This window comes from Pseudophryne corroboree, unplaced genomic scaffold (genome assembly GCF_028390025.1).
Source record: "Pseudophryne corroboree isolate aPseCor3 unplaced genomic scaffold, aPseCor3.hap2 scaffold_556, whole genome shotgun sequence".
Classification (NCBI taxonomy): domain Eukaryota; kingdom Metazoa; phylum Chordata; class Amphibia; order Anura; family Myobatrachidae; genus Pseudophryne; species Pseudophryne corroboree.
The window spans coordinates 82,285-97,422 of NW_026970156.1; the positions used below are offsets into that span (position 1 = coordinate 82,285).

At 48.0% G+C, this 15,138-nt stretch overlaps 1 protein-coding gene across 1 annotated transcript in view; it reads left to right on the forward strand.

Moving 5' to 3' along the window:
• LOC135032963 (zinc finger protein 271-like) overlaps positions 1-15,138 on the forward strand; it is a 141,510-nt gene that overhangs the window by 14,044 nt on the left and 112,328 nt on the right. The window contains exon 2 of the mRNA XM_063954134.1: positions 6,234-7,490. Within this exon, the coding sequence (XP_063810204.1) occupies positions 6,234-7,490 (1,257 nt within the window). The remainder of the gene's footprint in view (positions 1-6,233; positions 7,491-15,138) is intronic.

The following is a 15,138-nucleotide window of genomic DNA, read 5'->3' on the forward strand; positions in this document are numbered from 1 at the left end:
GTTACTGATGGCGTACCCTTTCCCGCCAGAGGATAAGTTACGCTGGGAGATATCACCTAGGGTGGATAAGGCGCTCACACGGTTGTCAAAAAAGGTGGCACTGCCGTCTTAGGAACGGCCACTTTGAAGGTACCTGTTGATAAAAAGCAGGAGGTATCCTGAAGTCTGTATTTACACACTCAGGTACTAGACTGAGACCTGCAGATCGTGCTGCTGCAGCGTGGTCGGTGACCCTGTCAAACATACTAGTTTGCTAACATGAGAACATATTAAAGACGTTGTCTTATATATGAGGGATGCACAGAGGGATATTTTGCCGGCTGGCATCCAAAATGAATGTAATGTCCATTCTGTCAGGAGGGTATTAGAGACCTGTCACTGGGCAGGTGATGCTGACTTTAAAAGGCGCATAGAGATTCTGCCTTATAAGGGTGAGGAATTATTTGGGGATGGTCTCTGGGACCTCGTATCCACAGCAACAGCTGGGAAGAAATATTTTTACCTCAGGTTTCCTCACAGACTAAGAAAGCACTGTATTATCAGGTACAGTCCTTTCGGCTTCAGAAAAGCAAGCGGGTCAAAGGCGCTTCCTTTCTGCAAAGAGACAAGGGAAGAGGGAAAAAGCTGCACCAGTCAGCCAGTTCCCAGAATCAAATTCTTCTCCCTCTTCCTGTGAGTCCACAGCATGACGCGGGGGCTCCACAGGTGTAGCCAGGTACAGTGGGGGGCTGCCTCAAATATTTTAGCGATCAGTGGGCTCGCTCACAGGTGGATCCCTGTTTCATTCAAGTATTGCAGGGGTACAAGCTGGAATTCGAGATGTCTCCCCCCTGCCGTTTCCTCAAATCTGCCTTGCCGACAACTCCCTCAGGCAGGGAGGCTGTGCTAGAGGCAATTAACAAGATGTATTCCCAGCAGGTAATACTCAAGGTGCCCCTACTTTAACAAGGACGGGGTTACTATTCCACACACCTTGGGGTACCGAAACCGCATGGTTCGGTGTGACCCATTTTATATTTAAAATCCTTGAACACATACATAAAAAAATTCGAGTTCAAGATGGAATCGCTCAGGGCGGTTATTGCAAGCCTGGACGAGGGGGATTACATGGTATCCCTGGACATCAAGGATGCTTACCTGCATATCCCCATTTACCATCCTCACCAGGAGTACCTCAGATTGGTGGTACAGAATTGCCATTACCAAGTCCAGACACTGCCGTTTGGACTGTACATGGCACCGAGGGTGTTTACCAAGGTAATGGCCGAAATGATGACACTCCTTCGAAAAAAGGTAGTTTTAATTATCCCGTACTTGGACAATCTCCTTATAAAGGCGAGGTCCAAGGAGCAGTTGTTAGTCGGGGTAGCACTATTTTGGAAGGTGCTACAACAGCACGGTTGGATTCTAAACAGTCCAAAGTCACAGCTGGTTCCTACGACACGTCTACTGTTCCTGGGGATGGTTCTGGACACAGACCAGAAAAAAGTGTTTCTCCTGGAGGAGAAAGCCACGGAGCTGTCATCTCTAGTCAGAGACCTCCTGAAGCCAAAACAGGTATCGGTGCATCATTGCACGCGAGTCCTGGGAAAAATGGTAGCTTCCTACGAAGCAATCCCATTCGGCAGGTTCCATGCAAGAACTTTTCAGTGGGACCTGTTGGACAAGTGGTCCGGAGCACATCTTCAGATGCATCGGCTGCTAACCCTGTCTCCAAGGACCAGGGTATCTCTACTGTGGTGGCTGCAGAGTGCCCATCTTCAAGAGGGCCGCAGGTTCGGCATACAGAACTGGGTCCTGGTGACCATGGATGCCAGCCTTTAAGGCTGGGGGGCAGTCACACAGGGAAGAAACTTCCAGGGACTTTGGTCAAGTCAGGAGACTTCCCTACACATAAATATTCTGGAACTGAGGGCCATTTACAATGCCCTGAGTCAGGCAAGGCCTCTGCTTCAAAACCAGCCGGCACTGATCCAATCAGACAACATTACGGCAGTCGCCCATGTAAACCGACAGGGCGGCACAAGAAGCAGGATGGCGATGGCAGAAGCCACAAGGATTCTCCTATGGGCGAAAAATCACGTGTTAGCACTGTCAGCAGTGTTCATTCCGGGAGTGGATAGCTGGGAAGCAGACTTCCTCAGCAGGCACGACCTTCACCCGGGAGAGTGGGGACTTCATCCAGAAGTCTTCCAACTGATGGTAAACCGTTGGGAAAGACCACAGGTGGACATGATGGCGTCCCGCTTAAACAAAAAAAAAAAACTAAAGAAATATTGCGCCAGGTCAAGAGACCCTCAGGCAATAGCTGTGGACGCTCTAGTGACACCGTGGGTGTACCAGTCGGTTTATGTGTTCCCCCCTCTGCCTCTCATACCAAAGGTACTGAGAATAATAAGAAGGCGAGGAGTAAGAACGATACTCGTGGTTCCGGATTGGCCAAGAAGAGCTTGGTACCCAGAACTTCAAGAAATTATATCAGAGGACCCATGGCCTCTGCCGCTCAGACAGGACCTGCTGCAGCAGGGGCCCTGTCTGTTCCAAGACTTACCGCGGCTGCGTTTGACGGCATGGCGGTTGAACGCCGGATCCTAAAGGAAAAGGGCATTGCGGAGGAAGTCATTCCAACGCTGATTAAAGCCAGGAAAGATGTAACTGCAAAACATTATCACCGCATATGGCGGAAATATGTTGCTTGGTGTGAGGCCAGAAAGGCCCCAACAGAGGAATTTCAACTAGGTCGATTTCTGCATTTCCTACAAGCAGGAGTGACTATGGGCCTAAAATTAGGCTCCATTAAGATACAGATCTCGGCTCTGTCGATTTTCTTCCAGAAAGAACTAGCTTCTCTACTGAAGTTCAGACATTTGTAAAAGGAGTGCTGCATATTCAGCCCCGTTTGTGCCTCCAGTGGCACCTTGGGATCTCAACGTGGTGTTGAGTTTCTTAAAATCACATTGGTTTGAGCCACTAAAAACCGTGGATCTAAAATATCTCACGTGAAAAGTGGTCATGTTATTGGCCTTGGCTTCGGCCAGGCGTGTATCAGAATTGGCGGCTTTGTCATATAAAAGCCCTTATCTGATTTTCCATATGGATAGGGAAGAATTGAGTACTCGTCCCCAGTTTCTCCCTAAGGAGGTATCAGCTTTTCACTTCAACCAACCTATTGTAGTGCCTGCGGCTACTAGCGACCTGGAGGATTCCAAGTTACTGGACGTAGTCAGGGCCTTGAAAATGTATGTTTCCAGGACGGCTGGAGTCAGGAAAACTGACTCGCTGTTTATCCTATATGCACCCAACAAGCTGGGTGCTCCTGCTTCTAAGCAGACTATTGCTCGCTGGATTTGTAGCACAATTCAGCTTGCACATTCTGCGGCTGGACTGCCGCATCCTAAATCAGTAAAAGCCCACTCCACGAGGAAAGTGGGCTCATCTTGGGCGGTCTGCCCGAGGGGTCTCGGCTTTACAACTTTGCCGAGCTGCTACTTGGTCAGGGGCAAACACGTTTGCAAAATTCTACAAATTTGATACCTTGGCTGAGGAGGACCTTGAGTTCTCTCATTCGGTGCTGCAGAGTCATCCGCACTCTCCCGGCCGTTTGGGAGCTTTGGTATAATCCCCATGGTCCTTTCGGAGTTCCCAGCATCCACTAGGACGTCAGAGAAAATAAGATTTTACTCACCGGTAAATCTATTTCTCATAGTCCGTAGTGGATGCTGGGCGCCCATCCCAAGTGCGGATTGTCTGCAATACTTGTACATAGTTATTGTTAACTAAATCGGGTTATTGTTGAGCCATCTGTTGAGAGGCTCAGTTGTATTTCATACTGTTAAACTGGGTATAGTATCACGAGTTATACGGTGTGATTGGTGTGGCTGGTATGAGTCTTACCCGGGATTCAAAATCCTTCCTTATTATGTCAGGTCGTCCGGGCACAGTATCCTAACTGAGGCTTGGAGGAGGGTCATGGTGGGAGGAGCCAGTGCACACCAGGTGACCTAAAGCTTTCTTTAGTTGTGCCCTGTCTCCTGCGGAGCCGCTATTCCCATGGTCCTTTCGGAGTTCCCAGCATCCACTACGGACTACGAGAAATAGATTTACCGGTGAGTAATCTTATTTTTTGTGCCGACTGCTGCAAAAGTGTTTGCACACTTGCAAAGCGAAAATACACTCCAACTTAGGCGGAGACTATCTGATCGCAGGACAGCAAACAGTTGCTAGCGAGCGATAATCTCAAAATTACCCCCATAAGCCAGCTCCAAAGAGACTGACCTCTCAGAGATAGGAAAATACAAATGATCTATAAATAAAAGGAGCAGTAGTACGCTGTCAGGAGGTTACATCAAGATGACTCAGTTCAAAATGACATTCTTAGTTGGGGTGACGGGGGTATCCGAGCCGAAATTTAAAGTAAACCTGATGTAATGCAACTCAAATAACACAGTAATGACCGAGAAATTCCACTAGAGGTCAGCGTGATCACAGACTGGAAGTACTCAGCACAGAGAGACACAAATGGCAAAATATATTCAGTGGATAAATCCACAAAATAATATACTGTGAGGTTGTAATCAGAGTGTAATGAGCTGTACTCAGACGATACTTGATACTGGGCACTGCATGTAGACTGAGAGGAAGTAGATTATAGTGGTACCATATAAATAGAAGGTATTTTCACCTCCAGGCAAATGCTGCAATTTAGTGTAGTGACCCCGGTCCAGCCGTCAGGACATTTATTTAGCAGCTTATATCAATTTGAAACCTTATTGAAGCAAAGCATGCGATGGCCGGGCACCAGGATCCAAAATGGCAGCCACGTCACTTCCCAATATCACTGCCGGGCTCCGGTGACTGTGTGCAGCCCATTCTGTCCCCAGCAGAAGCAGGAGAGCAAGTGCTCCCACCTGAGGCAAAATCGCCTCCAAGTCAGGTATCCAGAGCGTGCAGGAAAGACTGGGCACACTTATTCCCAGACTACAGCCCGTGGCTTCAGCTGCGTCACTAGGCTGCGGCAGTGAACAGTACCCGGAGTGAGCGACTTTAGGGCAGTAGGAGTGGGGGACTTAATAGATTGGGTCTGGGTCCCAGCGGCGCCTGAGAGCTATCAGGTAGGGTAGATAAGAAGCCATATAGGGGGAGATGTACTAAGCAGTGATGAAAGTGAAGTGAGCCAGTAGACAAGTTGCCCATGGCAACCAATCGGCATTGATGTAACATTTATAATTTACATACTATAAAAGTATACAGAGCAGCTGATTGGTTACTATGGGCAACTTCTTTACTTTTATCACTGCTTAGTACATGTCCCCCATAGTGAGGAGAGCTCCAGGAAGCACGTCTGAATGGACCACGCCCCTCTTATTTATTAATTTATGTACTCCCAGGGGTGGCAGGTGTGGTACATCCCTGCAAAGGCAGATCCAATCTCTTTCTCATCAGACTCTGCTGTCTTCCCTGCACTCTCACTCAGATGTTCACTGCTGCCAGTAGCACACGTATGAGAAGCAGAAGTATGGCGGCAGCTGTATAGATTCTGATATGTAATTCTCTGTATCATACTTACCGTACACACATCGTTCTTATTACTATTAAGAGAATATAGAGGTAAAACTCATGATGATGGGGGTGTAAGAGTGCATTATAACCTAGCAGATGATGATGATTGCAGGGTATCATATGGTGTATTGCATGTAAAGTACCTTGTTCCACACCTACTCTGCTGTAGCAATATACCTTATATAAGGGTGAGTAACACATGTACAGGCTTACCAGCGTATGAGCACACACATAAAGGAATGCTACCTTACCAATGCTTCCAGGAGTAACGTTAGGAGACATTTCTCTGATCCATCAGCTCATATGACTGATGTTATTGTTCAGATAGAATCTCCAATTCATACGATATGTTCCCCATCCATTGTTTTACATTGGTGCTGACATAGGACTTGGCGAGTGACTACATCTCCATTTATACTTCATGGTTAGTTACCAGTACAAGAGAGAGATATATCTAAGTCTTATTATAATATTACATTTGTTATTGTGAGTGTTCTCAGGAGGGTGGACACAATGATAGTCTGAGACACAATATTATAAAGCCTTCATTATAAGTTATGTTTTATTATACACACACATTTACAATTAAGTGTCCCAGAGAGTCATCTCCTATTGTTTACAAGATTAATATTGTTACAGAAAAGTCACATTTCTATAATGTATTTTATTTCCAGCAGATGGACACACAAGCAGGAATATCTCAGAAGGACATCTAATGTTATCCCCGGATTGTGACATAAAAGATAATGACAGTAGACAGGATTTTCCAGGAGCTAACCCCATTACCCCAATTATACATCCAGCTCTATCAGCTGGTCCCTCTGATCCTGGGAAATGTTCTCCTGATCACTCTGATATTGGTGCATCTGTTACAGCTCTGAAAGTAGATACAGAGTTTCCATGTGCTATAGATGCCAAATGTTTTACACAGAACACCAAGCGTATTAACCCACACACAGGTAAGACAGGTGAGAAGGCATTTCCATGTTCTGAGTGTGAGAAATCTTTTACATACAAATCATATCTTCTTAGACATAACAGAAGTCACACAGGTGAGAAGCCATTTCCATGTTCTGAATGTGGGAAATGTTTTACACGGAAATTAGATCTTATTACACATCAGAGAAGTCACACAGGTGAGAATCCATTTCCATGTTCTGAGTGTGGGAAATGTTTTTCACGGAAATCAAATCTTGTTAGACATAACAGGAGTCACACAGGTGAGAAGCCATTTCCATGTTCTGAATGTGGGAAATGTTTTGCACACAAATCAGATCTGGTTATACATCAGAGAAGTCATACAGGTGAGAATCCATTTCCATGTTCTGAGTGTGGGAAATGTTTTGCACACAAATCAGATCTTGTTATACATCAGAGAAGTCACACAGGTGAGAAGCCATTTCCATGTTCTGAGTGTGGAAAATGTTTTGCACACAAATCAGATCTTGTTATACATCAGAGAAGTCACACAGGTGAGAAGCCATTTCCATGTTCTGAGTGTGGGAAATGTTTTGCACAGAAATCAGATCTTGTTAGACATAACAGAAGTCACACAGGTGAGAAGCCATTTTCTTGCTCTGAGTGTGGGAAATGTTGTTTAACTAAATCACATCTTGTTAGACATCATAGAAGTCACACAGGTAAGAAGCCATTTCCATGTTCTGAGTGTGGGAAATGTTTTGCACAGAAAGCAGATATTGTTAGACATAACAGAAGTCACACAGGTGAGAAGCCATTTTCTTGCTCTGAGTGTGGGAAATGTTTTGCACACAAATCACATCTTGTTAGACATCAAAAAAGTCACACAGGTGAGAAGCCATTTCCATGTTCTGAGTGTGAGCAATGTTTTGCACACAAATCAGATCTTGTTATACATCAGAGAAGTCACACAGGTCAGAAGCCATTTTCTTGCTCTGAGTGTGGGAAATGTTGTTTAAGTAAATCACATCTTGTTATACATCACAGAAGTCACACAGGGGAGAAGCCATTTTCTTGCTCTAAGTGTGGGAAATGTTTTGCACACAAATCACATCTTGTTAGACATCAGAGAAGTCACACAGGTGAGAGGCCATTTCCATACTCTGAGAAATAAATCAGCTCTTTTTGTACAAAATAGACATCACTCAGGTGAGGAGCCAATTTTATCTTCTGGAGTTTACTTATCATTGCCATGCATTGTTCTTCAAGGTTCTTATTATATCTCCTATGCTTTTTGCAATATACATGCTACCGCAGGGTGAAATAATCAGATGTCATGTCCTCATCTACCACTGCTATACAGATAACCTGTCTTTTGCTCCGGGTACTGAGAACCCAGTACCAATCCTAAATGGTTGTCTAGCCGAGCTCCAGGTGGGGGTGATGCCAGTTGGCTGCGACTCAGTCCTAGTGAAACAGGTCCTTATGATAGAAGCTCACCAACAAAGGGCAGGGCTACAGCTCAGCTTTGTTACCAACCAGACATACGCTTGGGGGTTCAGAGTTACAAAATGCTGATCCTGTGCGGAATCTTGGTGTCCTGGATGGTGGAGTGACACTTAGACATCAGGTATCTTCCACAATCAGATCCTCATGTGAGGGAAAATAGCCAGATTCCAGCACTTATTTCCCTCAGAATGTCTACTTACAGTCATACATGCACTTGTATCATCTCACATTGACTACTGCAATGTCCTCTACCTGGGTCTCCCAGTAAAATTATTGCACCATTTGCACATGGTACAGAAGGCAGCAGACATGCTGTTACCTAACCAGCCCGTTCCTGCCACATAACACCCATTCTCTACTCCCTTCACCGGCTGCCTGTAAGATGGTGACTCTATTACATAATCTTACTGACTCTCCCAGCCCTACATGACCAGGGTCCATGGTACCAGAAGCAGCTTCTGTCACCTTACTGCCTACTTCCATCTGCAGATGAAGGACTGCTACCAGCAATACCAAGAATCCCCAAGCAGTGCTGAGATATCGGGGGAGACAAGGCGGGTGGCACTATTGCTGTAGTGGAGGCTGCTGGAGGCACGGTCTGTGGGTAATATTGTCCCCAAGCAGCACTGAAGTGACGGGGTACACAGGGTGGCTGGCAGTAGTGGGGACTGCAGGAGGCAGTATCTGGGTGACAATCTTGTCCTAAAGCAGCGCTAAGGTGTCAGAGAGGGAGACAGGGCAGTGGCAGTAGTGGGTGGAGACAGGGCAGTGGCAGTAGTGGGCGGAGACAGGGTGGGTGGCAGTAGTGAAAGGAGACAGAGTGGGTGGCAGTAGTATGGGGAGGCAGGGTGGGTGGCAGTAGTGGAAGGAGACAGAGTGGATGGCAGTAGTGTGGGGAGGCAGGGTGGGTGGCAGTAGTGGAAGGAGACAGTGGGTGGCAGTAGTGTGGGGAGGCAGGGCGGGTGGCTGTAATGAGTTGTATGGGTCCTGCACAGAACCAGTTGATAATTAGACTTGATGATTATGCTTCCTTATTTCTTTTTTTTAATCAAGTAGTATTTTTATTTAGTTTTGTGATATTTATACAGTACATAAAATATACAACAACAGTAAAACTAACTGTAACAATTGCCATCAATAAAGATATATATATTAAATTCAATGTGTAATGTGTGTGTCAGATAAATTTACTAAGAGTTCCAAGGTAAATGATATCTGTAGAAGAAAAAGAAAAAAGGAAGGAAAAAGGGGAAGGCCTAGGTGTCCACTACCGGTCCCCCCAGCCTTGTGTTGCACCAGCGATCCCACTTCACTGTAAATTGAGAGGTGGAACCCCTTATCTTATACATATGTCTCTCATGTTGGATTACAGAATTTACTAGTGCCCTCCACTGCTCCACCCTAGGCATGCCAGCCGAGAACCAAACCCTAGCAATGACAACCCTCGCCAGCGTAGTGAGACACAGGACATATTTGTACAGCACGACAGAGTGTGTTTCCTCAAGGTCCAATCCAAGCAGGCATAGGCCAGGGTCTAATGCAGGGAGGGATGGAGTAGTCAAGGTTATGTCACACCACACCCTACGCCAGAAAAGGGAAACCACAGGGCAATCCCATAGCATGTGCCAGAATCCGGCTTCGGCCTCCTGGCATCTGGGGCAGCAAGAGTTATCCCTAAGACCAGCCCTTTGCATAGTGACAGGAGTTCGGTACACCCTGTGCAGAATATAGAAAAAGACTTGCTTGTATCTTATAGATGGCGTAGTATATTTAATGGAGCCTAGAATCTGGATACACTGCTCCTGGGACAAAGGTCCCAAATCTGTCTCCCATTTAATATGAAGAGTATTCAAATGATCAGGGCCATATCTAGTATTTAAAACATTATATATGACAGATATTTTTCCCCTTCGACTAAGAGAAGTGAGCAACGATTTAACAGGTGAATCTACAATTGGAGGTGGGAGGAAACTGGGCCTGCACTGCATGTCTGAGCTGAAAATACCGAAATAAGGCAGTGTTGGGTATATCAAATTCGATTTTCAATTGCTGAAAAGACTTGAGCACTCCATCGCAGTACAGTTGATTCAAGAATATTACCCCCTTAGATATCCAAATATTATCTGAAGATATCTTGTACAACTCAGAGTACGTACTATTAAACCATAGCGGAGTACAAGCATCCTGACCCCCCCAATCATAGAGAGTGTGCGCATATCGCCAGATTAGCAAGGCTTGACGTAACAAGGGAGACAAACCAGAAGCCGAACGGCCAGAGAGAAGCAGTTGAAGAGGAGAAAAGGAAAAAACAGGAGAGCACCCCGCCCGCTCAGCCAGAAAACCCCCCATTGTTGGATCCAAGGAATCCCCAGTCCACTCACTCAAATGGGACAATTGTGCCGCTACGTAATATAGTCTTAGATTAGGGAGACTCGCACCCCCCGAAAGTTGTGACCTGCACAGCGTCTTAATGGAGACTCTTGCTGGTTTATTACCCCATATAAATGAGGACAGAATGCCCTCAATAACAGTGAAAACTTTTTTTGGGAGGTAGACCGGAGAGTTGTACAGGGCATATAGGAACTTTGGTTGCATCACCATTTTAAATAAATTAACCCGACCTAGGACAGACAGTGGTAGTTTTCTCCAGCTATGAGCTTTCTCTTTAAATGTTATCAGAATGGGGTCAATGTTTTGGGCCACATAACTGCGTGCCATAGGCGTGATCCAGATACCCAAGTATTTGAACCGCAGCGTCCATTGTAAGGGGTGCACTCCCTGAGTATTCTCAGGGAGAAGACCAGATAAGGGAAAAATATGTGACTTATCCCAGTTGATTAGTAGACCAGAAAAAACTCTGAAATCCTCCACCACCTGTAATACAGCCTGTAAGGAGTCCTCAGAGTCCTGTAAGAAAAGGAGCATATCGTCTGCGTACAGGGCCACAATATCCTCATGGCCCCCAACCCTAATACCCCTAATCCTGCCATCAGATCGCAACAAGCCAGCCAACGGCTCCACGGCTATTGCGAACAGCGCAGGGGATAGGGGGCAACCCTGCCGAGTGCCCCTCTCCAGCGCAAAGATCTCAGACGTGAAACCATTGGCCGTCACACGGGCCACGGGCAAGGAATACAACTGTCACAATCCTGACTGTAGGTTTTATATTTGGTGACTTACCCCTGCCATCTGTCCTGGATCCTGTGTCTTTTCACTCACGGAGTTAAACAGCTTGTCAGCAGTGAGTTTTCCTGAGTTCTCTGCCTGAGAGGTAATAGTTAATTAGCTCCACCTGTGGTGATCTCCTGTGTGAGGCTGAATTCAGTAATCTGAACTTTAGGTCTAAAAGCCAGCATCCTGTGTTTTGCAGAAGTCCAGACTTCAGTGTTCTCTCGGCCTGCTAGGCCTCATTCTACATCACAGCCTTGGCTAGAGTAGTCACATGACAGTGACTGACTGTTCACCTGACCCAGAGTTGTCCAATCCTCTGCCAGCCTGAGACTCTCTTCATCACCTAATCCTGCCCACCAATCATCAAGGACCAGGAAGTATAAATCAGGAGGCTGAGTTGGAATCTGGGCCAGTTCCTCGTGTCACATACAGCCTTGTGTGAATCTTAAAGCTGAGCTCCCTTAAGGTAACCTTTGTACCTAAGTTCCTGTGGAAACTCTGTTCTCTTGTTACCGTTTGGTTTACTTTTGTGTTGCCATTGATTTCACCATTTCCCTGAGTCTCAATGTATAGGCACAGCTACAGTGTTTCGTCTTAAAGGCACAGTACTGAATTCCGTGTTCTCCATTGAAAACCACAGCTGTCGTGTTTCAGTTTTACTACTGTTGTAGTTGTGATCTCCAGAGCTCCAGTACCCCTGTGCCTCAGCACCTCCGTGCCTCAGTACCTCCGTGCTTCCAGCACCTCCGTGACTCAGTACCTCCGTGCTTTCAGCACCTCCGTGACTCAGTACCTCAGTGCCTCAGCATCTCCGTGCTTCCAGTACCTCCGTGCCTCAGTACCTCTGTGCTTCCAGCACCTCCGTGACTCAGTACCTCAGTGCCTCAGCACCTCCGTGCTTCCAGCACCTCCGTGCTTCCAGCACCTCCGTGCCTCAGTACCTCCGTGCTTCTAGTACCTCCGTGCTTCTAGTACCTCCGTGCCTCAGTACCTCTGTGCTTCCAGCACCTCCGTGCCTCAGTACCTCCGTGCCTCAGTACCTCCGTGCTTCCAGTACCTCCGTGCCTCAGTACCTCCGTGCCTCAGCACCTCCGTGCCTCAGTACCTCCGTGCTTCCAGCACCTCCGTGCCTCAGTACCTCCGTGCCACAGCACTTCCGTGCCTCAGTACCTCCGTGCCTCAGCATCTCCGTGCTTCCAGCACCTCCGTGTCTCCAAGCACCCCAGTGTCTCCAAGCACCCCAGTGTCTCCAAACACCTCAGTGTCTCCAAGCACCTCAGTGTCTCCAAGAACTCTGTGCCCTTTAGCACAGTTGAACCTGGTATTTTTCACTGATTCATCAGCGCCTTTCCAGTTCTGTCTTTCAGGAGACCTTCAGCGCCCACACGTGCTTCCTGTCTGCCGACCTAATCCTGTATGAGGAGAGCCTAGATTCGGCCATCTCTGCCGCGGTTCCTCTTCCCAGTCATCGGAAGAATCCTCGAGTCCACAACATTTCCAAACCAGGTCAGTGGTATAATTCACATAATCCTCCAGTCGCCCGCACAGACTTCACTACGCCGGGTTCACAAAACCTTAGTCATGACAGTAGGAACTGGCCCCATGGACCCGGCCGAAAGTGTTTGTCTGACGCAGGACCTCCTAAGCAATATTGCAGGACGCTTGGAAGGTCTGGAGTCGACTCAGCATCAATTGGCACAGTGTCTGCAGCGGAATTTGTCCTCCAGAGATTCTCTGACCTTCTGCTCTAAGACTCCTGACCAACTGCAGATTTTCTACCAGATGTTACTACAGTTACAAGAACTTTTGCCTAGTATTCTCTCTGTGATGCCTGATCTCTTCAGGAATACTACCAACGTTGTTGATCCTGTTTTGTCCCATCCAGTTAATAGAGTCTCTTCCTCTGCGCAAGGGAAAGTTTTTCATCAGAGCTATCCACGGCCCAAGCTCTCTGAAGCTGAACGTCAGCGGCGTAAGGAGCTACATCTCTGTCTTTACTGTGGAAATTCTGGTCATTTTGTTAAAGACTGCATTCTTCGCAAGCCAGGTAATAGTGACAAATCTCAGTATCATAGTGCTCATGTCTACAAGTCATCCACAGTATCTGATCCTTCTGCTGCTGACGGGGGTATCAAGAAGGCTACTCTTCTGAGAGAGACTCAAATTTATGACTGGGGTCCGGTGGTTAAAAAACCTTATCCCAAGTTGGGTGTCCAGAGAAGAATGTTCAAGCCATTTACAGTCACAGAGGAGTCCGTGTCCACAGCCCCAGGAGGGGCGTCTTCAGAGCGTCCAGCCCCAGGAGGGGCGTCTTCAGAGCGTCCAGCCCCAGGAGGGGCGTCTTCAGAGCGTCCAGCCCCAGTGAGGGGTTCAGAGCGTCCAGCCCCAGAGAGTCTTCAGAGTGCTGCCCAGCCAGAGAGTCTTCAGAGTGCTGCCCAGCCAGAGAGTCTTCAGAGTGCTGCCCAGCCAGAGAGTCTTCAGAGTGCTGCCCAGCCAGAGAGTCTTCAGAGTGCTGCCCAGCCAGAGAGTCTTCAGAGTGCTGCCCAGCCAGAGATTCTACAGAGTGCTGCCCAGCCAGAGATTCTACAGAGTGCTGCCCAGCCAGAGATTCTACAGAGTGCTGCCCAGCCCCGTGAAGAGGGGGCTCTTGCCTCAGCCCAGCCCCGTGAAGAGGGGGCTCTTGCCTCAGCCCAGCCCCGTGAAGAGGGGGCTCTTGCCTCAGCCCAGCCCCGTGAAGAGGGGGCTCTTGCCTCAGCCCAGCCCCGTGAAGTGGGGGCTCTTGCCTCAGCCCAGCCCCGTGAAGTGGGGGCTCTTGCCTCAGCCCAGCCCCGTGAAGTGGGGGCTCTTGCCTCAGCCCAGCCCCGTGAAGTGGGGGCTCTTGCCTCAGCCCAGCCCCGTGAAGTGGGGGCTCTTGCCTCAGCCCAGCCCCGTGAAGTGGGGGCTCTTGCCTCAGCCCAGCCCCGTGAAGTGGGGGCTCCTGCCTCAGCCCAGCCCCGTGAAGAGGGGGCTCCTGCCTTAGTTCAGCCCCGTGAAGAAAGGGCTCAGTCCATCCCGGTTCCAGCCGGTCCAGCAATACTCCAGGCCCAGCCTGGTCAGTCCGTCCCGGTTTCAGCCGGTCCAGCAATACTCCAGGCCCAGCCTGGTCAGTCCGTCCCGGTTCCAGCCGGTCCAGCTATACTCCAGGCCCAGCCTGGTCAGTCCGTCCTGGTTCCAGCCGGTCCATCTATACTCCAGGCTCCGCCTGGTCAGTCCATCCCGGTTCCAGCCGGTCCAGCAATACTCCAGGACCAGCCTGGTCTGTCTCCTTTGGCTCCAGCCAATTCAAGTATCTTCGGATCCAATCCAGTCCTACTCGTCCAGCCAAAGCTTTCTTTAGTTTCATCCTCTAAGCTTTCGTCTGATGGTTTTCCACCTATTTACTTTGATGGAGATTTATTGCAATATGCCGCTCTGGTTGAACAATTTCTCTCTCGGATGGAGTCTGATCCTTCAGGTGCAGTAACTCCTTCCAACGTTACTCGATATCTGTTCCTGGCATTCAGAGGAAGAGCTTTGGAGTGGGCCAACATGCTCTTTGAGAGTAATGATCCTGTGTTCCATGATTTACAGACTTTCAGTAACGCTGTAGTTAAAGAATTTAGTCCTAAACCTTTGGAATCTGCATCAACGAAGGTCCTAAATTCTTCTGTATGAATTTCTCAAGTTCCTCTAAGATTCAAGATGGGTGTCCGGAGTCCACCCTTGAAGAGGGGGATACTGTCACAATCCTGACTGTAGGTTTTATATTTGGTGACTTACCCCTGCCATCTGTCCTGGATCCTGTGTCTTTTCACTCACGGAGTTAAACAGCCTGTCAGCACTGAGTTTTCCTGAGTTCTCTGCCTGAGAGGTAATAGTTAATTAGCTCCACCTGTGGTGATCTCCTGTGTGAGGCTGAATTCAGTAATCTGAACTTTAGGTCTAAAAGCCAGCATCCTGTGT